The sequence below is a fragment of the Anopheles aquasalis genome, chromosome 3 (genome assembly GCF_943734665.1).
Source record: "Anopheles aquasalis chromosome 3, idAnoAquaMG_Q_19, whole genome shotgun sequence".
In the NCBI taxonomy this organism is placed as follows: domain Eukaryota; kingdom Metazoa; phylum Arthropoda; class Insecta; order Diptera; family Culicidae; genus Anopheles; species Anopheles aquasalis.
Genome location: NC_064878.1, coordinates 2,625,109 through 2,639,380, shown reverse-complemented (window position 1 = coordinate 2,639,380; position 14,272 = coordinate 2,625,109). Strand labels below are relative to the sequence as shown.

At 43.0% G+C, this 14,272-nt stretch overlaps 3 protein-coding genes across 3 annotated transcripts; 1 reads left to right on the top strand and 2 right to left on the bottom strand.

Annotated features, from left to right (window-relative positions):
- Positions 1 to 179: 179 nt before the first annotated feature.
- LOC126579252 (uncharacterized) lies at positions 180 to 4,969 on the bottom strand. The gene is made up of 6 exons (XM_050242674.1): positions 4,899 to 4,969; positions 2,175 to 4,844; positions 1,881 to 2,107; positions 1,566 to 1,808; positions 629 to 1,491; positions 180 to 565 (listed from the first exon to the last, which is right to left on the bottom strand). Exons 1-6 carry the CDS (start codon positions 4,912 to 4,914, stop codon positions 283 to 285), a joined length of 4,302 nt encoding a protein of 1,433 aa, XP_050098631.1. The 5' UTR covers positions 4,915 to 4,969; the 3' UTR covers positions 180 to 282.
- A 692-nt stretch (positions 4,970 to 5,661) lies between these two features.
- On the top strand, positions 5,662 to 7,130 carry LOC126579267 (adenylate kinase). Its single transcript, XM_050242703.1, has 2 exons — positions 5,662 to 5,856; positions 6,164 to 7,130. Exons 1-2 carry the CDS (start codon positions 5,755 to 5,757, stop codon positions 6,782 to 6,784), a joined length of 723 nt encoding a protein of 240 aa, XP_050098660.1. The 5' UTR covers positions 5,662 to 5,754; the 3' UTR covers positions 6,785 to 7,130.
- LOC126579260 (sex peptide receptor) lies at positions 6,910 to 10,474 on the bottom strand. The gene is made up of 5 exons (XM_050242692.1): positions 9,997 to 10,474; positions 9,770 to 9,900; positions 8,882 to 8,943; positions 8,690 to 8,812; positions 6,910 to 7,937 (listed from the first exon to the last, which is right to left on the bottom strand). The coding sequence occupies exons 1-5, from the start codon at positions 10,427 to 10,429 to the stop codon at positions 7,328 to 7,330; spliced, it is 1,359 nt and encodes a 452-aa protein (XP_050098649.1). The 5' UTR covers positions 10,430 to 10,474; the 3' UTR covers positions 6,910 to 7,327.
- Between the last annotated feature and the right edge of the window lie 3,798 nt (positions 10,475 to 14,272).

Genomic DNA, 14,272 nt, shown 5'->3' with positions numbered 1-14,272 from the left:
GGAGTTTAGATTAAGGTGGAAAAGATTTTGCGTTCCAGTTTGATCACTGTGCTAGGCCCAAATGTTTCAACCTAATCATCATTATTCTATTTGATAAAAGTAATAAATCATAAATCAAACTAACTTCCCCTCGCTGGAATACGAACGAATTTCTCAAACAAAAAAAGAAACCAGTGCAATCGTGCTTCCAGAACTTGTTTTATATCGTTTCAGATACGACATGGAGGCAGTATGGTGTGGATTACTCACGTGCATCAGGAACCTCAGCGATCGCTTCGATCCTCAAGCCATTCCCTTGATCGATCGATACTTTTTGTACTGCTTCACGACATCGGTGTACAGTAGGCGACTGCTTTCGTCCATAGTGCGCAGCAGGTAGGACGGCGAATGTGAATCGTAGACGGCGATGAGCTCGAAGCACACGTTGTACACCTTCCGCGCGATACGTTCCTGCAGAGTCGTTGGCCGTTTGCTTTGGATGATCGTGTGCAGGATTTGAGCCAGTGTGTACGGCGCAAGGATGCGCAGATCCTTTTCCAGCTTCTTCACCGCAGTGTTCATTATTCTGAAACGTAAAGCAAAGGTACATTACTATACCGATTCCCTCATGGATCATTCGGGGACTTACTTTTCAATAGGCAACAGCAGATCCGAGATCGAGAGCACCTCGAAACTGTTCAAACTCTGGGTGGCAGGGAAGGTCTCTTTGTAACAAATAATCGATCCGATCAGGGCTTGCAGCACGTGCAGATACTGTGGCAGTCGGTGGGCAACGTAGTTTGGCCGAGTGATAAGCAGCATGTACATAACCTCGCTCATCAATCGGTGCAGTTTATAAAACTTTTGCTCTTCACCTTCCACCAACGGATACTTGCGAATGTTGATTGCACTCAAAAACTGTAGCACATTGTCCATTACTGGCGGTAACAGCATCAACGAGCTGGTGCCAATAACGGACGCAAAACAGGTCAGAATCTCTTCCAACAGTGCCGGGTCTTGCAGGAACGCTTTCTGCACACAAAGCCCCAACACATCGCGAGCGACCACTGCCGAGAAGCTGCGAACGAAGGCACGGTTTGTCTCGTCTCCAACGGATTCGTTAAAGCCTTGCTTTGCCAGCATCGCGTAAGCACGTAACACCGACCGTAACGAGGCCGTACCGCTAACATCGCACGCAATCGAGTCGAGCTGCTGCAGCTTTTTGGCGTACTCGCCCGCGGATAGATGGTTGGTGAACGACACGACAAACGTTTTAATCGCTTGCTCCTGCTGTCGACCTTCGCTGTTGATCAACGGTTTGGCGTCATCGTTGAACACTTTGACATGGCCCGAACTCATGCTGGGGGAGGTGTCTTCCTGTGTCATCTTCAAGAAAGCTTGCCACCGGTTCTCGAGTATCGCGTTGAGGCGGGTATCATCGAGTTTCAAATATGCTTTGTACTGCAAGCAAGTCGTTAGCAGATTGCTGGAGGATGAGCTCGACACTTTGCGCTGAAAGATGCCATACAATTATCTATCTGGTTTGCTTTGATCGCTACGCACCAAGACCACACTAGCACACTTACGGCCTGCTCTATGTAAATCATAAACTGCTCACGAAGCTTTTCGTCGAGGTCCTTCTTGCGGGTCACCTTGTAGCGAATGCTCAGCGAGCATCCCTCGAGACAGTGATCGAAGCACGTGGCGTCCGTGTTTCTGAGTTGCTTCGGTAGCTTCTGTAGAACAAACTCATCAACTACGCCAACAAAATCATCCAAAAGTGCACCTAGCTGATCGGCGGGGACCAATTTGAGTTTGTTGGAATTGTTCTACAAAACGAAATACAATGAAAACCATTTAGAACTGATCATTAGGGCAACTATCGCTCTCCGGACATATACCTTTTGAAGGAAATTAAACATTAGTAGCAAAAGCGCGAATCGTTCGGTGTTGCATTGCTTAAAACTCCCCAAAAGCGATTTGAACTCTTCGAATGCCTCTTCCGTAAGATTCATAGCCAGCTGACGAATGATGACCGCCAATAGCGGTGATTGACCGAACAAGCTCACCAAGGTTTCAATCTTAGCAAACCTTGATATGTTTGTCACCGTTCCTAAGTTGATGTGTCCTGTGAATGGAAAATGAAAATCAATCTTAGTTCCGCTTAGTATAATTAAAACAACGAGTACACTTACTCATAAGCTGATTGCGGAAGCGGACTATCTGTTGCTCGCTTCCTGACGCACTGACATCGGCATAGAGCAGCATATGGAGGGCAACGAGCAGCACTTTTCGTTCGGATTCAACTTCATCTATCCTTATCTCATCGAGCACCGCCAACAGGTGGTCCAACTCATCAATATCTGCTAGTTCAACCGCCACTCCCTCGGACCGTTTACTTGCGCATCGCTCCAGCAACTTTCTTAAACGAGGCACTACATCTTCTGCAGTACCGGCGAGCAATTCATCGAACGGTATTTTACGAGAAATGGCTTTTTCACTCCCGGCAAGTACATGCTCCGTTATCCGTTTGAATGCAGTCAGCATAAGCACCTCTATCAGCTCGTGGTTTGTGGTAATTCCTGTCAGGATTTGCTTTATCCCCTCCAGCGGACAGTATGCACGGTCCAGCAAATGATCGGCCACGCTAGCCTGCTGCTCTCGCGAGAGAAGCGTCAAAAACCAAACGTTTGTCGAACGATCGAGGAGTACCCAGCGTAGATGTTCACCTGGTTGATCGTTTACTACTCGATCGATCAGCGCTTGACGATCGTCGGATGACGTAGCAAACGCTCCGTTACCCGTAAGCTCACTTTCGCGAAGTTTTTGAAGGAGAATACGATTCATAAGTGGTTTATCTTTCGTCGCAAGCCGTTCTTCAATCGTTTGCCACTCGATATCCGTTAGGTAGGAATGAGCGTGCTGGTTGCCTTCCGTCTCGATCGAATCCGGTCGATAGTAGCTTACCATGAGGCGATAGTTGGCATAGAAATAGGCCATCTTCAAGAAGGCAGCGTAGAACCTAGCATCACCTTTCTCCTCGCCAAGCAGCAAGATGCGGGCAACGCTCGTCAGTGTTGCATCGAACTCCTCAAAATGCTTCGTCAGCTTGTCCCAGAACAGATTCGAATGTTCGATCAGTGTATTGCCAGCAAAATAGTAACACAGCCAGCACATGGTCAGTTCGAACTGAAAGATGGTGCTCTCCGTATGCTCGTCCAAGGGTGTTTCAAGCGCTTCATTCAGCATTGCTATCATCGCATCCCAATAATCAAAGCTGCGTGCAGTTAACAACGTTTTGATATATTCCATCATCGCTTCACTCAACCGACCGTCTACATCCGGCCATGCAAATGCCAATGTGGGACACAGATTTTGCAACTGAACCCGGGCGACAGGCTTGCTCTCTTCGCCTGAACCCTTCCCGGAGGCGAGAAGATGATCGAGAAACATTTTATCATCCTCCGAGAACACGGTTTCCGATGATCCATTCAACAGCTTTCTCTTCTTCGTGGGTGTATCAACGTCGTTGATTCCAAGCTTGCTCTTTCGCTTCCCGTTACCCTTCCCTCTTAGCTCACGAATGATCGCGTTCAGATCGTTCACCTCCAGATGATCCGACAGGCTCATGAACAACTCTGCGCGGAAGTTTTCATTTTTGTTCAGCTTCATGTACATCTTCATCGTGGAAATCAACATGCACTGATAGTGATGCAACGTTTCTGGGTCCTTCCGCAGAAACATTGTCTTCAGTATGATACCGACGATCGTCTGTTCGAGTATGAGCGGATTGTAGTCGTTGATTGTGCAGATCAAACTGAACAGATCCTTGAGCAGTCCATCAGACACCGCACAGATATCGATAAACTCCTTCAGCTTGTGTGTGAACAGTTCCGTGAAATTAAAGTCCATCACTAGCTGCTGATCAACCTTGATGAAGTACTTGCGCAGCAACGCAAACACATACTTGGTTACGGCGAATATCTGCTGCGTGTTCTTCAGAATCGAACGGCTCTCATCGACAAAGACGTGCAGGAGAAAGTACTTTAGAAACAGCAGCACCTCAAGCTTCATCTCTCGATAAGCTCGTAGATATCCTTCGATCAGCAGCGCGATTACGTGCAGGGGCAACTCGTTCATATCGAAGCAGCCCATGAAGAGATGTTTCTTCGTCTGATCGACCACTCGGTGGTAGTTCGATGCTTTGTCCTCGCCAAAGTAAACCTGCTTGAAGCACTCCATCAATTCCTCGTGCCGATCGATGCCACGCATTTGCAGCAACAGCACCACCTCCGAGAGGGGCGTTAGGATAAAGCCGAACGCTTCGGCCCAGCTTGGATCGTCCGAGGCGGACTTGATGTAGATTTTCAGGTCACTAAAAATACGGTCAATCAGCTTCTCTTCCTCCTCCTTCGGTCTAGGCTGCTTGAGGCACTTTTTGTAATACTTCAGGGCTACGCGAAGTGCCTTCCCGTACGAGACGAAATCGAATTTGTAAAAGTTCTTAAACTTTCCATCGAACGACACGGTCAGTGTGCTCTCCAGCAGCTGTTCTCGACGGTCCGGTGTCTGCTCTGTAAGTGACCGCAAAATAGTGTGCACCCGTTCCACGATCGAAGCCGGGAGCGCGTTCGAAGGGCAGGCCAGAGCCAGGAAGTTGTTGACGATTTGCCAACGCTCGTTAAACAGTTGCTCGTCTAGTGCGCTTACTTCCCGATAAAACGGAGCCAATCCATCGAGGAAAAACTCGAAAATAACGTCGTACTTGGACATGTAGTAGAAGTTGGCGGATTTCCACAACTTCACACCGTAGGTCAGATTTTCGGCGAATCCGCGCTCCGGATCGGACAGCCGCTTCAGTATTTCTGAAAGAAGGATCGTTAGTTTTCACATCTTTACAACAGGAACCGTCCACTTACCGCTTTTCATATCCATTTTTGTGGTAAATCGGCCAAAGGACCTTAAAACAGGCGGTCCCGGAGCTCGTGTTTTTAACCTCAAACCGCGCACCAAAACAACGAACACACGGTGATTTCCCCGTTGACACAGAACATTTTTTCCTGTTAAGGCTCCTGTTAAGGCTTAAAGCCGGCGATACATGAAGCGTAAACTCTCGTGTAAACTCAGAATGTAATGCCAAAAAGTTTACATTTGCCGTTTACACGGTGTAAAAAAGATTATAGGTCCATGGAGCATAAATCCTAGCGTAAACGCTGTTTGCAAGCGATTTGCCTCACTATATTTCCTGTTTGTGGTTTGCATTAATAGTGAGTGTTCATTACTAGCGTTTTTAATCTTTTTATTCGGAAAAAGTATTATATTTTTCTCACAAAAGTCGATAAAAGTTCAGTGTAATTCGGATTACGCGTCTCAACCCGGTCATGTAAACATGTTCAAGTGTAAATTAATTTTATATTTACGCTTGAGTTTACGCTTCATGTATCGCCGGCTTAACAGGAGCGCGCGCCATACAAATTCTTCCCTGTTAAGCCGGCGATACATGAAGCGTAAACTCTAGCGTAAACTCAAAATGTAATGCCAAAAAGTTTACGCTTCATGTATCGCCGGCTTAACAGGGGAGAATTTGTATGGCGCGCGCTCCTGTTGAGCCTTAACAGGAGAAAATGTTCTGTGTCAACGGGGTTGCCAACTGTCACCGTGAAATCCACGTTATGCGTTACGCGTTACGCGACACGCGCATGTTGTTTTGCCAAATTTTGTGGAAAGACTGGTTGTTGGTGAACGAGAAAGTGAAAAAGTTACGTGTAGGTTAAAATGGCACCGACAACGGCATTAAAGGAGCATCCTGCATCCTCCGATTCTACCGGCATAAATGCAATCCTTCTCGGGCCACCGGGATCCGGAAAAGGGACGCAGGTGAGCCGCTGGACGAAACTCCATCGAGGGGAATAAAAGGTTACATAATTTGCCGCGTTGCGGTGGATTAGTTGCCTGATAAAGTGTTAATCCTTCAAAATCCATCGTAAAAACGAAGCCTCCGCTAGACACCCGCTGATCCGGGATCCTGCGCGCAAAAGGAAAACGAGGATTGCCGGTCGTGCGGAGACCATCAAAACAATCGTCTCGGTTGTGTGGCGATGCGCGCATAATTCTAAAATTAACCAAGAGCCCGATGATAACACCCTAAAACAATAATCTTCTAACCTTCGCCTCTATCTTCTAGGCACCTCTGCTAAAGGAAAAGTATTGCGTTTGTCACCTGTCGACGGGAGACATGCTACGCGCAGAAATAGCTTCGGGTTCTAAGCTTGGAGCTCAGCTGAAAAAGGTCATGGACGAAGGAAAACTGGTCTCGGATGAATTGGTGGTCGATATGATCGATTCCAATCTGGATAAGCCGGACTGTCGGAACGGATTCCTGTTGGACGGATTTCCGCGTACGGTTGTGCAAGCGGAAAAGCTGGACAATTTACTCGAGAAGCGCAACACCGGTTTGGACGCGGTCATAGAGTTTGGCATAGACGACAGTCTTCTCGTGCGCCGCATTACCGGACGGCTTATCCATCAAGCTAGTGGACGATCATATCACGACGAATTTGCTCCCCCCAAGGTACCGATGCGGGACGACGTTACGGGAGAGCCATTGATGCGCCGCAGTGATGACAATGCGGAGGCTTTGGTCAAACGGCTGGAAGCCTACCATCGCCAGACCAAACCGCTGGCTGACTATTATGCACTACGTGGACTGCACTTCCGCGTTGATGCTGCCAAAGGTGCATCCGATGTGTTTGCCAACATAGACAGTATCTTTAAGCAGCAACGAGCACACCGACTGGGGCTATAAAACCCCCCTGCGACAGAATTGATCAACCATCTACCTGCCTGTTAGTTTTTGTAATACTTTACCGTCACATTCGGAAAATGACGAACCATTCATTGTGTGAGCTATTCCAGCAGCAAACTAGCAAGCCCTTGAAATATCACTGTTCTCTACCTTGCATTTTTAAATGATCAATTTAACAAAACTGCCTGAAGAATTGTTGTTTTACTGTCAACGCCGTTTGCAAATACATGCCAAATATCGGCATGATCGGCAAAGTGAGTGATGATGCCGAAGTTGCAAAAAGGAAATGGGCAATAAAACAAGACGTTTCAAAAAATCAAACAAAAAAAAGCATCCCATCCGTAGACCCAACAGGCTCCAGCGTGTTATTCCCTGACGATGACATTCTTCAGCAGGCAGAATGAATAGTTACTGCAAATGGTCAACGTATGCTGCGAACGGAGGAAACACATAATGCAGGTAAATAGGAAACTATTTTATTTCAAAAAGATTTTATTGCTACAATTGGTGGACAAATAAGGATACTTGTTTATTGTTACATCGTTATAGAACTGTCTCGTTTGTAAATGTTCTTTGATTGACGAATGAATACTTGGAAGAACCACACTCTTTCTTTGAACCGATTTGTTTGCCTGATTTGATGAATATTTCTTTAAATGTCTCTCGAAACTGTCGGGACATTCCGCAGTAAATGGCAAAATTGATTGGATAGCTCACTATCAGAAAGAAATTGGCAAATAGTATGAATAGGTTCGCAATATAGTAATCCAGAAATTCATAGATCAACGAAGACAAGATGTGCAGCGCCGTTATAACTCCGAGGGGTATTTCTACAATCAGAAACACAGTGACCACGACTATAAGCATCAGCGTGGTACAATTTGAGTCACGCAAACGTTTACTCTCCCTTTTTTTGTTATCCTTAAAGAGCCGGTCGCGTGTCCTCTGGGCCTGTTTCATAGCTCTAAAAAGAAGCACATTCAACCCTACTAGACTTGCACAAGGTGCCAGATGGACGAATAATATCCGGAAAGAAAAATAAAATGTATAATAGAAGTCTTCACTTATGTATTCATGCACCCACTCCGCTGTTTCGATGTGACAAACATCAACGATGTTTCCGTTCCACTCTATCGTTATGAGCGAATACGATCTGCAATAGAGCAACGATTTAGAGAACTTTAATTAAACGTTCAGTTTACATAGCATCATGCTTTATGTAAGACCTCATATATTCTACTTTTTTTTTAAATTCGGTCATGCTTTTCCGATGCAGTTCGAATTAACTATGCAAATATGGAATACAATGGTCCCTATGAAGCAGAAAATAAATATTCAACACTATTTTCATACGCAGCATTTCAAGCATGATGGGTCTACTCCTTTCCAACCTCCTATGGTGGCCAAACATTCCGCTTAACCCATGCCTAGTAACTAAACGCTATACAAGATAGAAAAAAAATACGTACAGTGCGTTTGCGAAACAAAAGGGAAAGGCTTGTAAATGGGCAGAATTTATCATCTGGCCGCACGATGATAAGCGAACAAGATTCAACGGGCTTAAAAAACCAGGCAGTCGCGACATCGTTGGAATGTGCAATTATGCTTGTCTAGGCAAAGGCGGGGTTAATGCACAGCCCTGAGGCAAATCTCAAAACGAATCCATAAAGAATTACAAAAACCTGTATAGTTTTTCAAAAAAAATGTTATCCTCAATTGGTTTTCTCTTAGTTGCAGAAAAGATTGCCAAAAACTGTATACTAATTTTTCCATTAGAAAAGGCTCTTTACACTGTTTTACACTTAACAATCTTACGTAATCCTATGAAACTGTTTGTTTTACTTGCCGCAAAAAATCGTTCTCGTTATCGTGCGTTAATCATAGAGTAAAAAAAAGTTATCTTACTTGTCGAAAAACCTCGTACTTTGGTGTAAGAAAGCAGCTATGCAGATGTATGCAATTGCACTTTTTACTCTAGGGATCGTGCACCAGGTTCGAGCCGTTGGAGCATGGCAGACGTATATATATCTACGGATATTACGGAGCATAGACATTTGAATAGAAAAAAAAACTCAAAAACAACCAATGTGGAGTTACCTTTGGACGGCTAAGGCTAAAGTTAACCATACTGATGCGGTATGGCACATTGCAGGAAGAATCTGAAAGGAACGGTTAAACAAAAACATGATTACAATAAGCGATGGATCATGTTCTGTTTGCGATGTCATGATTTTCCAAAGAAAAAGGAGAGCGGGGTGTATGCTGCCAGGAAAAACGATGCGACTGGTGATTGACCTTGTGCGTGACTAACATTGTTTTCGTCTCCAATCATTCGCTTTGAAAATGAAATGGAAAATTTGATCTGATAGCTATGCTTCAAGAGAGATTCCATCTAACAAAATATGCCACGCATGTAGCTCATTAATCATAGCAAGAAGAGTGATGGGGCAAATGCAAAAAAATACAATTCACTTCTTCACTTTCCTGTTATACAGTGTGGTAATACAACACGCATGTATAAGAATGAGCGCACAATTCTGCACAATATGTTTTCTGTTAAAAAACAAGTTAATTATTATTACCATTTAATGGCTCACTCCCCGGCGGTACAGATTATCCACACTATTTGGACCACCGTAATGAAATATCAGCTGAATAGAATGAAAATGGAGCACTGTGATAAAGTATTTATTGATGTTTGCTGTGCGCTATGTTTATGATTCACGATGCTCAGATGCAATCTATTTCATTATCACTCATTGGCATGAGCGAGCTGGGCATGAATTATGGACGCTGGAATATGGTGCATATCGTTTATGATATCATATTCGGAATAGGTCGACAGCCTCGCCCCTACCACTACTTTAGCTTCTACATTATTGAAGGTATTTTTTGTAGGCATTCGGTACATATCGAACTCCATTGCAAAGTATAGTAAATTTTAACTTTCAGAAGAGACTTGTGTTGAGTTTTTCCGGTACTTACCTCATTTAATGCATTCCATATATAACAAGCTAATGGAGGGGATAACGGTTTATAATGGTTTCCAAATGTGTACATGTATAAAAGTCCTGGGGCCGGAAAGAGTACTGTAAACAGATCACACAGCGCCATGGCTGTAAACACGATAAAAAGATATTGTCCATTCATGAGTTGCGTATGCTAAATGCTATTGCGTCAAGCAGATTGGACCATGGTCCGAATTTACTTACCCATCAACACAAAATTGGTTGGCGAGGCCATGCTCCGTTTGCTCAAAACTATCACTATCAACGAGTTGGCCGTTAACGTTATGAGTAATAAGGCCGGAATGCAGTACCCATAGAGGGGGATGCTGTAGCTAAGGATAGTCTCGCAAGAAACATTTAAATACGACACATTGCCATCCGTTGCAACGCAATCGTAGTAGTTATATGAGCTATCGTTACCGATTTGATCATCATTACTTTGAATGTACGAGCTATTTTCAATGCTATCGTACGTTTGGGGCTGAACCATTTGGAAGAATTTGTATTGTAGAACCGTTGAATCGTTGATCATGCGATTGCTTGAAGACATGAACGGAAAACTCGGTGGAATAGTTGGCTCTAGTTGGCTGGCACCTTCATCACTGTTGGACGGTTGTGAAATTTCATCAATTGTCATTTTCACATCATTTTTAAAGGAAAAAGTATGCAGAAGAAAACGAACGATTACACTCGTAAAACCACTCTTCCTAGCGAAAAGAAGAAATGAAAATACCCAATCAGTGGTTTGTCTAGATTCGCCGTGCCTTTACAGTAATGAGTAATTAAACTATATCATGGTCATATGTTATAAATAACCTATGATCTATACGAGAGTGACGCGAATTTACTTTGAAGTATTTCCAGATTGCTCTGACCGTGGGATTGATGGTGTTCAAAAGATTTATATTGACACTGTAATGATTCTTATTCTAACCCACACTAGCTTTAAACGATATGGCAGCTTTAAACTACTCCCCTCCTCCCCTGGCCACCCCCTTAATTACTCTGTTTCGATCCTTTGCATTTACTCAAATTGCCATTTTAAGAGATTGTTTTCCGCCCGTGTGTTTTGTGTTCTGTAATAATCAAGATGGAAACCATGCTTATGGTGCTAATCAAATCACCACTATATGATTTCCGGAGGTAATTAAGGTGGATTTAGCCCCCCGGGATAATGTTGCAGATTGGTGGAATTAAATGTGGATACGCTTGTGCCTACTAACTTCAAATTATGTTTCACTTAATGACCGTGTCGCAATTTAGAGCTGCTCCTTGGCGATTTAGATGCGGCCGGGCCAGTAGCAACAAGTGAAAAGCTGTCCTTACCACGTAAAATAAATCCTAGATCAAAAGCAATGGCGTTCGTAGGTTATCAGTATGTACATATTTTGATAAGCGGTAGCAGGTAGCTCTGAAGCACTTTAATTCACTCTCATGCACTTAAGCGATCAATATAGATTCTAGATAAATGAACAGATAAGCTCGTTTTGTTTTCATAAATCATTGAATGTTAGAAAAAATAACTGAAAAAATTTACCGAAGCACTGAACAATAATTTGGAAAATTGATTCTAGGAAGCACACAACCACAAGACAAAATGAAAACTGATAGTATGATCACCACACTCAGAAGAAAACTGAAATCGGTAAAAACGAATTTTGCAAACAGTGAATCATAATTTTCATTTGTTTGTTCAAATAAATGAATGACGAGATGACGACATCAAGCGTATACTCCTTTTTGTATCAATCGAAATTAATCACAAACAGCCAAATCGATGATTTTATCGAAACACTTTCGCTTATCGTGTTGATTAGCAGGACACGTTTGCACTGTTCAGCGTCGGTTCGCGTAGTCACCGGTATACTACTGACACAGATCAGGTTGTTTCTCCGAGAGCTCTTCGGCAGCAGGCATGAGAAACGCAGTTGCGCAGTAGAGCGATGAAACAATAGCTGGAAGCATCTTCGGAACGCTAAATACCGATAGGAAAACGAGTGTTTTAAGTAGATTGCATGAAGCATTCGTATCGTAAGAACGATAAAGCCGATAAAAAAAGGATTTTTTGCACTCATCGCATAAGAACTGCGAAGACGAGAGGTTGCGGATTAGGCATTTGTGTCGAATCTTGTAAAGCAAATCGCATGTAAACTGTATTGTAATTTATAAAAAAGATCCCTTTAATAAGTACTACCAATTCAGTGAATAGATTGTATTCTAGCAATTCCAACGACGTCTTATTCGAATAATGCTATCAAACTAGAAAAGAGGTATTCGAAAACAACACAGAAAGGAGGTCAAAAAATATTAATTCGTTACGCTTGGTTTATTACCAACAATCATATCGACCAAAGGATGGCGCCATATGTTCTGGATCAATGATGAAATGGAATGACAACAAATTTCCGGGATATTAACGAGTATCTGCCTCCATCCCATCAATATACTTGTTGCATGGCCAGGCAGCTTAAGAGCAATAGAATGATAAATATTACAAAAAAGATTCGACTTTACCATGGATCTGTCCTCCGGCACATGCTATGAAAACGTGTTCAGTTCCATGCGAAAGAAATTTGATTTCTTGCTATCACTTACATCCGTAGCCGCAAGGTTCAATTATTTCTTAGTTGTAATTGTTAATACCCATAGCCAGTGGCATAGAAAAACGCCAAACCTGCAAAAGAAACATGCAAATCATATACCGCTCACGGGGAATGGAATTAAAGCATTTATGCACATAAATCACCAATCAGGTTTCCACATGCCAAAATGCTCCCTCGAGGCTAGGCTGTGACGAACATGTCGAATGTTAAATCTAAAGGGATAAAAATATTGCTGGTGTATCTGGCACGTGGCAGGAGAATAAGGAAGACAAAAAGTGTGTTGTTGGAAATGGTGGGCACGAGCTCGCAAAGATTGTTTTACTGGAGTCAATCAAAGTTTAGAAATGGTAATTCAATCTGTCAAGGGCAAAATTTAGGTTGCAGATAAACATAAAAAGTCCATTGTCACAATTCACGACCCTTCGAAGAACACCAAAATCGCACAGAGAAACTTTTCCAGCAACGTCATAAAGGTTTTTTAGAACTGGGACTTTTTCCAACAATTTGCATACTTTCTGCCTATGACCAACAGGAAATGTCTGTTTAAATGATAATATTCACTATTCAAATTATTTTTAAAGGAAAAGAAACATTCCCTTACATAGCTTTAATTTGTTGTGTCGCAGAATACAGCTGAAACAATTTGAACAGCTTTGTGGAGGATAAAAGGGACCTTTTAAGCAAAGCAAAGAGATGCTGTTCATCTCAACAGGTGCTGTATCAAGCGTCAATAAGACGAACACTCTTCAGACTATCCTTTCTAAGAGCAACACACTGAAGAATGGATGGGGAGTCTCTTGATAAAAGAATGTGCAAGGTTCAATTGGTTGTCTGTTGATGAATGGCCAGTATGTTCATGTCTCCGCATTTGTTGGCATAGGCGTTAAAACCCTTTAAAGCTATAGTGGGGGTGTCGTATCTGTGCCAACACTGCAAATAAAATAAATCAAAGGGCTACTCCGAGCAGACAATCTGAACTGCCCATGTAGGTATAGATGGCCGGTGGTTGCTCTTAAACTATAAAAAAACTTTTGTAACTGCATAATAAACTTGTGGAAGAAGGATTTACTGCAACCAACCTGGTCCTTAGCTACAATTATTTACGGAAGTAGGAGAAAGGGGGATAGGGAACATATTCAAGTGCACAGAGATTAGCTTGAGCAGAGCATTTATCTTACCTTTTGATCTTCCGGCCGCCTGATTGAGTTGATTTGGGTGTGCTGAAGAGTGCCAAAAGAAAACATAATCTAGCATTAAGGAGTTAAGCTGCACTTAATTGTGAGCATCCAATTTCACACACAAATCTTAACGTTAGTAGATGGTGTAAGCATTGAGCCTGTATTTTGAAGAATAGCAATTTGACTAAAGATACTTTTTGCACTAATATGAAAATTAGCTAGCTCTTAGTAATCCAGCTATTCAGGTTCTCCACTGGGGTAGCTTGCAACCCCTATCAAGGGAAGAGAAACGAAAACCTCATTTAGCGCGCTAGCGTTTCGGATTACATCAGATAAAAACCTTAAAGCCTTTCTGTGATAGGCCAGCGAAACCGAACAAATTCATACCGAGCATATTGTTTAAAGAACCGAAACGGAACCGCGTCTTTCTCAATCAGTTTCGTTTCGCGTAATCAAGTGGCATTTCCGGCGGTGCTTTTGTCATCATGGAATCATCATATTAAAGCTAACGGTGCATGATAAAAATAGGACGAATTTGATGAAGATCTACAGCATCCTTTTTCTTTTTAGAAAAGTGGTGATTTAAAGTTCAACCCCCTACGGAATTTTCGAACGTCTTGATACTATTTTTTGTTTGTTAGTGCATAGCTCTAGGACGTACTTTGATTTAATTTTGTCGTTTCGGGGATCAAAATGGGA

Bases quoted from the DNA above. Each gene is read 5' to 3' on its own strand.
- LOC126579260 (XM_050242692.1), bottom strand. From the start codon at position 10,429: ATGACAATTGATGAAATTTCACAACCGTCCAACAGTGATGAAGGTGCC. The intron at 8,813-8,881 runs GTAACTCCACAT...TAATATCCGTAG, and splicing joins TTAGCCTTAGCCGTCCAAAG to ATATATATACGTCTGCCATG. The intron at 7,938-8,689 runs GTAAGATAACTT...GCTCTATTGCAG, and splicing joins AGTACGAGGTTTTTCGACAA to ATCGTATTCGCTCATAACGA.
- LOC126579252 (XM_050242674.1), bottom strand. The intron at 1,809-1,880 runs GTATATGTCCGG...TTCGTTTTGTAG, and splicing joins TGTTTAATTTCCTTCAAAAG to AACAATTCCAACAAACTCAA. The intron at 1,492-1,565 runs GTAAGTGTGCTA...GGCATCTTTCAG, and splicing joins TGATTTACATAGAGCAGGCC to CGCAAAGTGTCGAGCTCATC.
- LOC126579267 (XM_050242703.1), top strand. From the start codon at position 5,755: ATGGCACCGACAACGGCATTAAAGGAGCATCCTGCATCCTCCGATTCT. The intron at 5,857-6,163 runs GTGAGCCGCTGG...TCTATCTTCTAG, and splicing joins GATCCGGAAAAGGGACGCAG to GCACCTCTGCTAAAGGAAAA.